At 42.0% G+C, this 13,800-nt stretch overlaps 2 protein-coding genes across 3 annotated transcripts in view; one reads left to right on the plus strand and one right to left on the minus strand.

The window, feature by feature from the left end:
- Nucleotides 1-6,163, minus strand: part of LOC112556130 (short transient receptor potential channel 3-like) — a 55,398-nt gene extending 49,235 nt beyond the window's left edge. For both annotated transcript variants that reach the window (XM_025224828.1, XM_025224829.1), the window contains exon 1: nucleotides 5,556-6,163. The gene's annotated coding sequence lies outside the window, so the exon portion shown is untranslated. The remainder of the gene's footprint in view (nucleotides 1-5,555) is intronic.
- Nucleotides 6,164-10,718: 4,555 nt separating this feature from the next.
- Nucleotides 10,719-13,792, plus strand: LOC112557952. Its single transcript, XM_025228117.1, has 4 exons — nucleotides 10,719-10,867; nucleotides 11,334-11,457; nucleotides 11,834-12,007; nucleotides 12,415-13,792. Exons 2-4 carry the CDS (start codon nucleotides 11,436-11,438, stop codon nucleotides 13,269-13,271), a joined length of 1,053 nt encoding a protein of 350 aa, XP_025083902.1. The 5' UTR covers nucleotides 10,719-10,867; nucleotides 11,334-11,435; the 3' UTR covers nucleotides 13,272-13,792.
- Nucleotides 13,793-13,800: the final 8 nt, after the last annotated feature.

Raw genomic sequence — 13,800 nt, forward strand, 5'->3', positions numbered from 1 at the left:
GCAACTGTGAGGAAGGTAGGAAGATAGGAAGGATGCGATGAGAATTAAGCAACTGATAGTTTCAGGACGCGGACAAACACGTGACAACCAGGGAGTGCTTCGTGACAAACGACGAACAGGGAGCGAGTGTCACGTGCTTCCGCAGGCGTACGTTACGGAAATGGCTTTCAGTGGTTTTACAACGAGCGGCTGCAAGGGGCAACATTTTACTGGCGATATTATTGCTCGATGACAAGTCGCTTTACATTAGCTCGTCAACTCAACGAACGACTGGTGGTCGCTGTAAATCTCCGCTGACAACAGGTGGGGCGGGAGTTCATTCAGAAAATCTGATGGCTAATATTGATGGGGACATGGAAAAGGGACAGAAATCAAAAGCTGAAAAAATAAATGTAGAACTTAAAAGGCTTGGTGAAAGATAAAAAAAAGGTGGGAAAAGGTAAAACATAAATGAAAAAGAAAAAAAAAGAAAAAAACAAATGAAAATTAAAAATTTCAAAAAACAAAAACAAAAAAAACCAGAAAAGTAAATTTAAAAAAAGTAAAACATAAATAAAAAAAATTATTTTTAATTTAAGTAAAAAACGTAAAACAAATGAAAAGGAAACAAAAATGAAATTTAAACAAAATTTAAACAAAAAAGCAAAAAAGTAAAGTTAAAAAAATCAATAAAAAACGAAAAAGACTAACTAAACAAAAACAAAAAAAAAAAAACAAACATATAAACACAACAAAAACAAACCAAAAAGCAGTCTGACAAAGCAAAGATTAAAGTTACCTGATGCTGAACATTATAACAACAAACCTGTATGGATCTGATTGGTTGCTGAAGTGAAAGTAGCACTCAGTAATCATAATCAATGTCATTAATAAATTATTACGATATCATGAGCCGGAGGTAGGATATCAAGAGATCACACCTCTTTTGTGAGTCGTATACTGGACGACTCAGCGCCATCACCTGTCCCTTTACACCGTCCAATGTCCTCTCCACCTCAACCACCAGCTTCCTCATTTCCTCCATCAATCGACGAAAATCACGCACCTAATCCTATCCACGCGTTTTATTTTGTTTTATATCTAATGCTTTATCTCAGCTGTGGACATGAAGTACCAGTGTCCTGTCCTGTCCTGTCCTGTCCTGTCCTGTCCTGTCCTGTCCTGTCCTGTCCTGTCCTGTCCTGTCCTGTCCTGTCCTGTCCTGTCCTGTCCTGTCCTGTCCTGTCCTGTCCTTGTGGAAGGGCATCCACTGGTGTCCTCGCCAGCAGCGAGCTAGTTCAGGAAGTCTCAAAAAGTTGTGTTGGCTTAGAATGAGATCGAGCATCATATTTCCAATATTTTGGAGAAAGTAATCTACATCTACCACATATGATACATAAATTACCAAATATAATAAAGATTTCTCTAGACCTACCCTGAGGCCATGTAAGTTCAAAGATGTTATCTGTGGGAAGAAGATAGGTAAGCCAACCTGTCTGTAAGCGTGCTTCATGAAGACCGCCCCAGTTACACCCGAAAATAACGATTTTATGAAATAAAATACTCCACGTTCATCTCCTGAGATCTGAGATTTATGCTTTGTAATTTTCTCATTTTGTGCTCCGTGCCATCAAAGATAATTTTACAGATAAGAATTACTTCGTTTATCTAGTCCTTACTCGCCTCCAGGGGTTTGCCTAGAGGTGATCATGCCCTATAGGCAGGCCTTTGATTTCCCATCTCTCTCTCTCACTCTTTCTCTCTTTCACTCTCTTCTCTTTCCAAATTGAGGACAGGTGGGTCCAATATCTTGCAATTTGCCATTTTCGTATGTCATAAAAATAGATGTTGCAAGACTTAATTTTCCCTTTGTGTAAAACAGATAAAGAAAGGAGTTCTTTTTGTAGGATGATGGGAAATTTTATCGAATATTAGAAAAAGCTAGATAGGAAATGTTGCACTTTGCAAATTTAACATGTAAATTAAAAAATTTAACTAGAGTGGTTGTGAAGAACTTGCTCTTTTATCTATATAATGAGAGGTTCAGCCACCACTTGCTTCATACATGGAAAAGCCATCGACTACCTCTACCACCATCAGACATCTTTTAGGATGAAATTTGGAAAATGTATTTTTTTTTTTTTTTTTTTTTTTTGTCTTTACGTGCTGTTTAGAAAAAAATATTAGATTATTCATGTTTCTATCTGACAGTGATACTGAAAAAAAAGATTTAAATTTTTTAACATTTCAGATGAAAATACATCGCGGCTACTACAAGCTGTTTGTGTATTGCTATAAGTGGGCTGCGCTCTCTACATCGTAATCCGACCTTTAGGGACGAATACAGACCAGCGAATGGGAGGTCCCCATGGAGGTGTATAGACAAAGAGTTGCCGTATTATTGACACGAGTGGTGCTTGCATATTTTACGAACCAATAACAATTGCTGATTGGCAAGGCCAAAAATCGGCATGACTGGCTAGCTTGGTGCATCCACTGATGTGCAGAACCTCGAGGGTTTAGTAAAACACTGATAGACTTTTTGTCTCTTTGAGCTCACAGCTATAAAACTGATAAGAAACACACTCCAACTGATTCGTAACTCTTGTTTAAAAATAAGAGCTGAGTAAGTAAAAGCCTGGTGATAAATAAAAATGTGAAAGAACAGATAGTAACATATGGACATCTGTCAGTTTAGCATACTAAATGTTACTTTGTATATTTCTTCTATATTTTTGCTGCTTGTTTGCGTGGGTTGTCTGTTTTTTGTTCGTTTGCTTGAGGTTTGTGAATAATATAAATGCTTGTTAAATGAGCAAAAATGTTTCAATTTGAAATTCTTCTTTTCCAGCATGGTATGCTCTCACAGATCAGTCGGGTCAGACCCACATTTCACACCTTATATGCTGTTCAAAATAAGAAGAAAAAGATCCAGGAGGGTACAAAGGATTAAAAAGAACATTCTCGAGCTTTGAATAACCAGTTCACTGAAAGGGAAACCTCAGAGTTCGATTGTTGCACTAAAGACATGTACCGCCGCGGCCTCCGAATCGCGCGAGCTGTAACCATGCCTCACCGAGTTAAAGCCTTTAAGTATTATTATTTACAGATGGATAGCTATAAATCTTGATAATGTGTGGTTTGTACATTTCTGTATTCTTGCTCAGAATAGTGATCATTTGTAGTTTATGTGACGAGGCGTATTGTATTAGTAGAACTTTATAAACAGTTTATTATTGGCTAATAATGGAGATTATGTCATCGTTGGTTTATCGCCGATGTCTAATGAGGGATGAATGTAACCAAAACTGTGTAATGCAGGAGTCACAGGTTCTCTTTCCTGGAAGAATATACATACAAGACTTTGTATAAAATTGTAACTTTGACCCACAGGTTCTTGTCCACGGACATGACCATGAGTGGCGTGTAGCTGCGTGTCTTAGAAAGACGCTCGGCGTGTTCACCGCGATCAAAATAAAAAAATTTTGTTATAAACTCGTCCCGGCCATGGCTAGGTCCTTTGTTGGGGCTGTGATTACAACAAGAAACATAATCTTTGTTGACCCCCAGAGTTCACCGTCACATACGGCGCGTGAGAAGAACCTTGTCAAACCTCGATTTCTCGCGTGACGTCATCCCGAGGCCTTGACCCCGCTCTCGGCAAACACCTTGAGGAGATCAATCGTCAACGACCAGGTATATCATAGAGCACTTCATCGACCTTACTTCACTACCATGACTTGCTCAGAATTTGCTATTCAAACCTTTGTCCCTCAGTTAGAAGGATTAACTTAAGATGCAACGGACACTCGTGCCCCACCCTGACCTCTCGCAATGCACAAGCACATATTAATAGGGGATCCTTTTTAAAGGGAAATGATTGCTATTGTAATATTTCAAGAAGTGCAGTTAAAAGGAGGGAAAGAAGGTGTCTATATTAAGTTATCGAATTCAATGAACTGTTAGATTGAAGACATTGTTAAAACTGAAACAAAGGATATCTATAATTTATGTTGACCCCTACGAGAGTCCAGATTGGATTTTTAATGGCTGTGTCTATTTATGTCATTTGCAACCATAGACCAGTCTGGATTAATTAAGATTATTTGGTAGTATGACCGACCAAAAAAAGACTTTCAAGACTACGAAGTCTTAAGTTCTTTAGTTCCATTAGTTCGAGAGTTTTTCTCCGGTTTTATTTTTTCACTTTCTATTTCTCGAGTACTTTATCCCGACTTGATTTGGAATAGTGTTTATTCTTCTCGAATGATGTGGACATTTAAAAAGTAAAACTATGCTTAGTCCTTCTGCTTATTCTTCTAGAGTACTTAAGACCGTCTACCTTTAGTCCTCCATTAATCCAGTCCTTCCAAAATAGCAGCCGTCCTGCTTCTAGACAATATCTGGTCCGTGCTATGTCTAGAAAAGCAGAACTATTAACTGTACTCCTAAAGCTTATTTCCTCCATAACACTTCTTTTAATTATAATCCATGTACACACTTCCAGAGCGCATTTCATGCATATGTACACTTCACGAATGTATTTTATACAGGTAAACACTTTTAGAGTGGATTTCATCCATGTACGTACTTCTGTACATATTTCATTCAGGTACAGTTGATCTTCTCCATGCACACCTGATCGTGTCTCCTGTACGTGATCGTGTCTCCTGTACACCTGATCATGTCTCCTGTACGTGATCATGTCTCCTTATTGATCGTGTCTCCTGTACACCTTGTTGCACAGAGAGTTTGGCGGTTCGTGTTTCTCACATCTCTTTCACACGGTCCTTGTCTCGATGTCGCGCTGCTTTGTCGCAGTTCGATTTTTTCTTTTGAATTCGCTTGGCTGCCACTTTCCGCCTTCCCTCCTGCAGTTTCCCATTGGTGTGTATGTGGAGGGTGGTGGGACGGGGCCCACGACAGGCTAACGATAAAACCCGTTTCTAGTCATTGCAAAATAATGAGATGCCACAAAGAGAGACCTCTATCGCACTCTCGACAGACCAGGACTGACTTCATGGCAACAACAAAGCAGTCTGGCCAGCCAAGAATACAGACATTGCAGTTCACTTTGTTCACTCCTTACAGCTGAAAGTGAGGACGACTGCTTTTTTAGCCTCAGACAGATGACATTTAAAAGGCTCTACTTTGTGTAAAATCCCTGTTTCATTTAGAGAACTGCTATTTAATATAATTTTTTCTCTCCATCTATTCTCTTGACGTTTACTTTGATCCGTCCGAACCTGAGACAACATCTAATGAAACTGCGTTTATATATTTATAATATTAAACATACTTAATAAAAGTGTCGATCGATGATACTTATCATGTCTAAGCACTGATATTGGCTATCAATCGAAATTAAATCAGAGGACTTTCAAAACATTAAAAGTATCATTCTCTAGAACTCTTTCTCTCTTTCTTTCCGTGTGTATGATTCTATTTATTCTTTGTCAGGAAAAGGAGATTTATGACAATGTGATGTAAAGCTGGCATCACAAGCAAAGGAAAAAGGTTTTTTAAAAAAAAAGAAAAGCTAAAACCAGTCATGCGTATATTCACAAGCTGCTTACCTGAGTTTCAGGTTATGTTGTTCTCTCCTGCCCAGTATTTTTTTACAGGTAGAAAGAGTTGGTCTGTATCCTGCAGAAAGAGATTCCTGTTGAACTTTTAGTGGGTTTTTCCCCCTTGGAGTATGACGAGGGCGCCTCTACAAACACAACGTCACTAAGATCGTTTTGTACCCAAGAGCCATCAGTGAAAATGGTCTCACAGCGCCCTCATCAACAAGACCCTCGCGAAGCTTCGGAAGCAAGAGGATGCTGCCATCAGTGCCATGTAATGGGATGTCATTAGGACAGCTTGGTACACCTCATCCCACCTCTGCCCAAAATAAGATCCTGAAGGGTTCAAGTCCGCTGTTCTTGCTCCAGATGGACACCGTCTTTGCTGGACTCGCAGGTGTATTTAACTGCCTCCCAACCACACCTGACAGTGTCGATGGCAAAAAGCTGGCAGGTTGCTGGCAGGTTGGTCACCTTGTGTCACAAGGACCTGGCAGATTGTTGGCCTTGTTCAGCTAGGCCCTGACAGGTTGCTGGATGGTGTCTGTGTGATGGAGAGAGATGCGCGTCCAGTTGGAACGGCCGTCAGCTGCGGTGTGTTTTGGCAGTTGGCGGCGCGCAGAAATAACATCCACTGCTTTATCGGCACATATCGACTGGCCACACCGTGGTGTTGCTGCTGTACACGCTTGCAGGCACACCTAATTAATCAGCAACCAATATATCGTGCTCAAATGTCGCTTTGAAAAAACAGGTTTCAAACATTTGGTGGAAAGTGAGATCTGAGCATTTGACGATTTTACTGCGTGCTTACATACAAGGTTGAGAGACCACATCATTAGCGGACAAGTATCATGCTGGACAGTTGGAAAATATCTTGTATCAAAACTTTGTAACTGTAAACTTAATTGCTGTTGTTTGGAATGTTTGAAAACTATGTTTTTGGATTTCGTGGTTTTGTTGCTGAGAGTATTAGAGTGTTGCTGGACATGATGATGGAGAGAAAGCAGTAAAAATCCAGAAATACATGTCTGTAGGTCATCATTGTCACAAAGATTGGGGCTTGGACTACATGGTTGCTATTGATGTTTTCAATACGAAAATGAAGTAAAACTGAAACTGCTTCAGCGACTCGACAACCTCCCAAAGCGCGATGGAAGTTCAAATTTGTTTTTACAACTCAGCTTAGTTCCGGCAGCTTGTATCTTTATCTCACACCAGATCCGTTGATAAGCAGCCCCAGCCGGTAAAGTCCAACTAACCTCATCTGATCCTGTTCTAGCCAATCAGATCCGGGCTTTTCCACCCCGAGTCAGCGAATAAAGCTAATGTTACAGCGTGAATGAAACACCTGTAACACCTGTACCACCTGTACCAGCTACAGAGGGTGTAGGCAGCTTTAGTGTACACATTTTGTTTTAGAATTCTGGCTTTGTATACGATTCGCTTCCTCACCAGCGAACGTTTTCTCAGTGATGATGATGATGACGATGACGTCGCGACGGATGATGAGAGAGGAGGAGGAGGTGTATAATTGCAGTTCTTAAAAGTTATTTCGCGTTGTAAAAAATAAATATAAATATAAATAAAAAAAAAAAGAAATAAAAACTAACAGAAAACCAAATCACTTTACACATAATGAGCACAACTCAAGCTTGTCATGAAACAGAGAATATTTAAAAAGTCTGCAAACAATAATCAATGCAAATACTTTAGTAAAGTGTTCTTTTGTCCACATAATAATGTTCAGGATGTTTTCATGAAAAACTCAGATGGTGGGCTACGTTGAATAAAAGATTCATTATAAGAGTTACATGTGTGTGTCGTGGTGTGTGTGCTGTTGTGTGTGTGTGTGGTGTGTGTGTGTGTGCTGTGTGGGTGGTGTGTGTGTGTGTGTGTGTGTGTGTGTGTCGTGTGTGTGTGTGTGTGTGTGTGTGTTATGAGCATAATACACACGATACATCCACCTTACTAGTGTCATATGTTTCAGTCACCTGCACACACACACACACAGGACAACACGCGGCAGTTTACACTCACTGACGAACTTTATCGTTCCATTAGTACCTGCTGTCCTGTTACCAGCACCGATAATTAGCTGTTAATTAATCCATTAATCTTTCTCCTGGCTCCGCTATGTAGGTGTTGAGTAAAGACCATCCAACCGTCCACAACGGTGTTTGCCTACATACCCTGCCTATTGTTTATTGGAACATGTTCCTTGAAATCGTTGCAGCTGCAAACACGGCGACAATGAAGTGCATGGCCCGCCATGTTGTCGTCCTCCCGGCGATGAGGATGTCAAGTGGTCGATGGATGGCCGCGGGACTGTGTGTCGTGAGTGGAGTGCGGCCACACACTGCTCTCTTCTGTCTGCAGGGTGTGTGTCAACATTTACTCTCCTTTCTTTCGTCATTCCACAACAGAACTCTCAAGGTGTACGACTGTTCTCACAGTCCTTCACAACTTTTATATCAGGTCAGGGTAAACAGTCAGTACAGATGATTCTGCAATCTTTTGTCGCCAATCTCAGAAGTGGACAACCCATGGATTCCAGGTCCTCTAACCCTCTTAACACTTCCCCAAAGTCTAGAGGCTTCTCGAACTAAGCGGTTCCAAACTCATGTGGTGCATGAAATTTTCTTCTGGTTAATTCCTTTTTTTAATAAATGCATGACCCGCTACAAGAAGTAGTGAAGTCAAAAGCATTAAAAGAGATACGAACAACATCCTTTACAACAAATTGGTCCAGAGTTCAGAGTGGTCTTAATTAATTAATTCCTAGCCACAAACCGACCATTTGGACACGGAGTCAGGCCTCGAACCGATTGAAACTCCGGTCAAGCGGGTAACTGCTGACAGAAGTTTACCCCTCCCATCCCACAATTAAGGCTATAAAAGTTACAGGATTGATCCATATGTAGGCTATACTATTGTTTATATACTTATCTATATAAACACTTTGCGACTAGGAAGTTTTCTTCTTCGATAAGCACACCGGATGTTTTGTCCAATTACTTCAAATGAAAATAGAGAAAAATCACTATTGGAACCTCCGTGCTGACAGCTGGCAATGATGACTAATAAACCCAACAAGGATTTCAGAAACAGCTTGGGGCGATTTATTTGTTGTGTCAATCGCTCTTCCTCTTTAAATTTGTCTTTTCTCCTTAATCATTCTCTGATACTCACGCCTTGCCTCCACAAACCCGTGACGATGTTCAAATATTGACAAACTGCACGAGTTGGCATGAGTCTCGAGCTTCCCCAGTACTCAATGCAGGTACGAATATATAAACCTTTACTCCCTGCCCACACTACTTCTTTCCAAAAAATACAATTGGAGAACTACTTTTGTTCCAAGGGCCATTTTGATATTTATAACATCTTTCGTGGGCCGTACACAGTATCTACTTAGAACTAGCCTGCTTTCTTCTGTAAACTTGTGGTTCGCCGCAGTGTGCCACTTACCATCCCAACCTCTGTCCTCTCAGTCACCACAATCCGATTTTTCCTAATGAGGTGCTTGAAAAATGTGCTCTGCTTCTCCGAAAAGCTTGGCAAAGCCGGAAGTGGTCTACCATCGTCTTGAGGTGAACATCACATGTAATGACTCCCCAAAGTCGTGGATGCAGGCTGCGGGCAACCGACGAGAAACATTCGTGTCTGTCCCGTCATATGTCCTGTCTATCTTGGGTCTTGCTTGTCCCTCAAAATTTACTTTGTTATAATGATTTACTTGTTGGCATAAACAACCTAAAAGATTCACTGATCGTTGACTCTCGACTGTGGTCGGTCCAGGTCATATGATTTGGCAGGCAGCACGCATCCGCTCCGTCCTCCTCCTTCTGCTCATCCTCATCCTCCTGGACTCACATAGGAAGGAGTGGTGAGGTCCGGAAACGTGGTCTGACACATCATAAGGTTGGCGCAAGATTACAGAAAAGTTGTTCCTTCAACTAAAACTGATTTCTAGAAAATGTCTGTTGACCAAGAAGTGTACAATCACTTTAGAGCAAGTGTTAGACAGTTTGTCTATATGCATGCTGATGGCACGTGGCCTTGCCTGGTACTATGCACTAACCTCTTCACTTCCCTTGAACTTCCATAGCTGGAGTGGGTGGGTCAGATGCCATCTTTACACTTTAGTGGCTTGGTTTCCCTCTTTGGCAAAGAGGCTGACTCATGGCAAAAGAAGAAATGATTTTATCTATGAGATCGTTCTAGTGTAAATATTTTATCCTATGAGATCTTTCTAGAGTAAATATGCATGAAAGTGAAGAGGTCAGAGTGCATGCTGTTTCCTTTCAATCATCTCCTTTGTTCACGCGTTCAAAAACTTCACTGGCCACATGAAAGCAAATACACCGTAATCAAAGAAGGAAAGAAAGAAGTAGACAGAACCATATGGAAGTGAATACACCGTAAAGAAAGAAAGAAGCAGACAAAACATTTAATTTTATCTGGTGTCTAGTTGGTCGGCTGCTGGCTGGCTTTTCTGTGTGCTTGCTTTTTGCTTATTTATTCATGGTATTCACTCACGTCTTATATCTCGTGTCAGTGTTTATTGTCTCTGCCATAGCCACTGTGTATCTTCACTTCTCATCTAATGTTTTTCATCCAATACGACTGTACTTATAATATCTAGAGCCTGTTTCACATGAATGTTGTAACAAAACATAAGGCATCTTTCTCTGACATTATTGCTGTTACAATCTGCTGCTCTCTAATATTACTGTCCTGTAGTTTTGTTACCGTCGTCAATATACAATGAATCTTCATCATCATGACATATACTTATTTGTATTTTCTCTCAAATGTCGGATGTCAAGTACAAAGCGTACTTACTAAAGGAGATTTTATTTTAATTCAGGATACATTTGTTCTGACTGTTATTAATACTGTTCATTTGCTCTAATACGATTGTTGTTATATTTTCTCTCCTTTCCGTTGGTACAGCATTGAGATGAGTCTCTTGAAGGGCCGGAACATCTCGCAGCCTCACCAGCCACCATTCACAGGAAAGGGAAAGCAGAAAAAAACTTCCTCTACTTGAGCATCTCCATCTTATTGCTGTTTACAACAGTCTGGGGCGTCAAGACTCGTCGTCGACACGTTTCCGGCGTGTCGCATCCCAACATTCTTCCTGGTTTCAATTCCCTTTTTGGGCCATCACTTGCTCACTCAGCGTGTTGCCAAGTCATCGTAAAAACAGTCAACAGCAGTGTGTGGATGCACTAGTCTTAGTTGATCAACAACCTCGCGAGGACCAGAGGGCAATAAGTCTCGGGCCAAAGGATGTCTTAGCACGGAGCGTCCTGGTGAATACTTTTGTTGTGTATGAAACCTTTTGTCTCTCGTTCACTCCTTTGTGTGTTGTGTGTGTGTGAGTGCATGTATGCCTGTGTATGTAAGTGCATGTATGTCTGTGTCTTAGTTCGTGTATGCCTGTGTATGGGAATGCCTGTATACCTGTGTATTTGAGTGCGTATGTATGTGTGTGAGTGGATGTGCATATGTGAGTACGTGCGTGCCTGTGCGTTCGATCATGTGGATATGCGTCTGTGAGTTCCTTTCTTTTGACTTTTTTGCATCAAATGTATGTATGAAAATTGTTTACATACCCACAGAGATATGCACATGTGTTTGTAGGTTTATGAGTAGATATGAGTGTATTATTGTTTGTCTGTTTGTGACCTGATGTCCTCGCACTGCTTTCACCCCTTGCTTTCATGTCCATTCACCTGTCAACTGTTCATTAACTTAACAAGTTGTCAACTATTTCAGGACACAACCAGTGCAACATCAAAGACTCGAACTTTCTCACAGATCTTCAGATGTGAGACATCGGCCATTTGGTTGATAACTGCTTTTCCACTTCCTTGCGTGATGACGACAAGCCCTTCAATGGGTGAGTAAGCTTCATTAAACTTTTTTCAGTTAATTTAAAAAAAACTTTCCGTGGCTGATTAATCCACGAACCAGAGACTAAAAATACGAACAATTCAGTTGTCACCTTCGTTCTTAGTTCGCCATGCTTGTTTACATCAGAGACCATTCCGAATATTTGTTTACGAACAAATTATCTACTTTCTTATATCTAGTGCAAGTTTAGCAAAGTAAAATCAGTCAACTCTGACATTTGTAACCCCTGACCCTGAATTTTGAAACTGGTCACTGACATGTAAGCAAATGGTAGTTAAAAACAAGAAGAAAATTCACCTGCAACTATTTAGTAACAAGAATGGGTGAGTTCCTGCTTTCAAAGACTTTGACTTCGGGCGCAGGGAACCGTGACTCATCATCATCAGAGGAGAGAAAGCTTATGTACGGTCTGTACGCCACTTCCGCTCTGGCTGTGGTGGACTTTGTCTTTTGTGTCATCCTCGCCGTCTGCTTCTACAGACGATCACGACGAAACAGCAAGAGCCTGACGAGAGATTTGGAAAGTGTGTCAGCAGGTAGCATTTCTTTTTATTTTGACATTAAAAAAAAGTTTCTCGACGAAAGAAGATGACAGAGAATGGATTCACTTCTCATCCAGAAGAATTATATAAAATACTAAAAACCAACCAACTTTTTTTTTTACAGACAAAAATTTTTTTACACTACCTGGAAAATATACCTACATCAGTGTCTTAGGTTTCACAACATTAAACATATTCGATAAAAAAATCTTTCTCTCTCAAGTTATAATTGTTACTGCCTCTGCTGCTACTTTTACATGTAAAAATTTTGTTTTTAGAAACTCTTACCTCATTGCGATTGCTTGATTGATTGATCGATTGATTGATTGATTCATTGATTCATTGATTTACATCATAATAGCCTAACTATACATATTTTTATTTATTAATTTTTGCAACAGTGAATCCTCCGGTGGCCACTGAGCAGCATATCCAGACCTACATGGTGAATCCTCCGATGACGTCAGAGCAGCATATCCAGACCTACGTCAGCCGATGCACTCATGACAGCGACCCCACCTGCTCTTCAATGGGAGGGACACTGCTGCATTCCATCCCCAGCCCCACGCTGCTGCCTCCACCAGCAGTGCTCTTCCCTCCAAGTGCAGAGGTCATGCCCTGTGCATGCAGCGCCTCTCCGGCGCCGCACGACAGAAGCGGCTACATCAGCATGCGCAATGACGTCACGATGGTGTCATCCACGCTCAACCGCGTGCAGCCTGGCGCCATGAGCCGCGCGCTAGCCCGCACCCGCCGCATGAGCATGTCTGTGCCGGACATGACCTCACCGCCGCCCAGCCCCATGGCGCTCTACCCGAGTCACATGACGCATTCCAAGTCCAGGTCCAGACCGAGGCTGGCCGCGACCATGAACCCGCCGTACCGACGAAACCGATTCGAAGACTTTCCACGCAGTTTCTTTCCCGAAATGTCTGACGAGGACTCCACCGCCGAAGACGATGACGGAGATGCCCCGCGGTACCTGAGCGCCTCCGAAAACTGTTCGCGTTACGTTCGCGACACCAGCGTTCGTATCCACGAAGGGGAGGTCATCTACAGCTCGTCTAGGAGTGACGTCAGAAAAAGTCTCGGCGCTCAGAGCGACGATTACATGCCGATGACCAGCACCCTTACCCCACAGCCCGCAGCAGCAAGCAACAGCAGCAACACCATCAGCACAAACACCAGCGGCAACCATCACAGTCACAGTCCCTGTCGTTCAAACCTTTACCACAGCCACCGCCGAAACAGCGCGTGACCCTCGTTCCGCTTCAAGCGCCACCTATGTGCAGACCCACGAAGTTCGGCCATGCGTACGTGAACCTGCCTGGTAATATCAAAAGTCGCTCGTCCCAAGAAGCAGACACACCATGGAAGCAGAGGGCTGGTGCTGGAGTGACATCAGCTGAGTCGTCAGCTGGCGTTCCCCGATCGTCAGCGATGTCCAAGACTGGGACGTTGTGCCGAGCGTAAGAACTGATAGGAGGACCATCTACAACCTCAACATCCTTGGAATGTGGCAAGTGGTGCCAATGAACCACACCAGAACAGACCTTACACCGTATCACTGCATTCTGGATGAAAGTGTGGGTGTGATGGACTTGGGCTTGAAGACCCATTGCAGGGCAGCCAGTGAGTGGAGGGTCCAGTGCTTCTTCCTCAACATCACCAACTTTCTCCTGATTCTTCCAACCCATAAATGATTCTTGCCTGTCTTCATTACCCCAGTCTCATGATGGGATTTTTCAAGAGTTTCTCGCTTAAAAGCCTAAAAAAAAATCCAAGCA

The sequence above is a fragment of the Pomacea canaliculata genome, linkage group LG2, assembly GCF_003073045.1.
Source record: "Pomacea canaliculata isolate SZHN2017 linkage group LG2, ASM307304v1, whole genome shotgun sequence".
Classification (NCBI taxonomy): domain Eukaryota; kingdom Metazoa; phylum Mollusca; class Gastropoda; order Architaenioglossa; family Ampullariidae; genus Pomacea; species Pomacea canaliculata.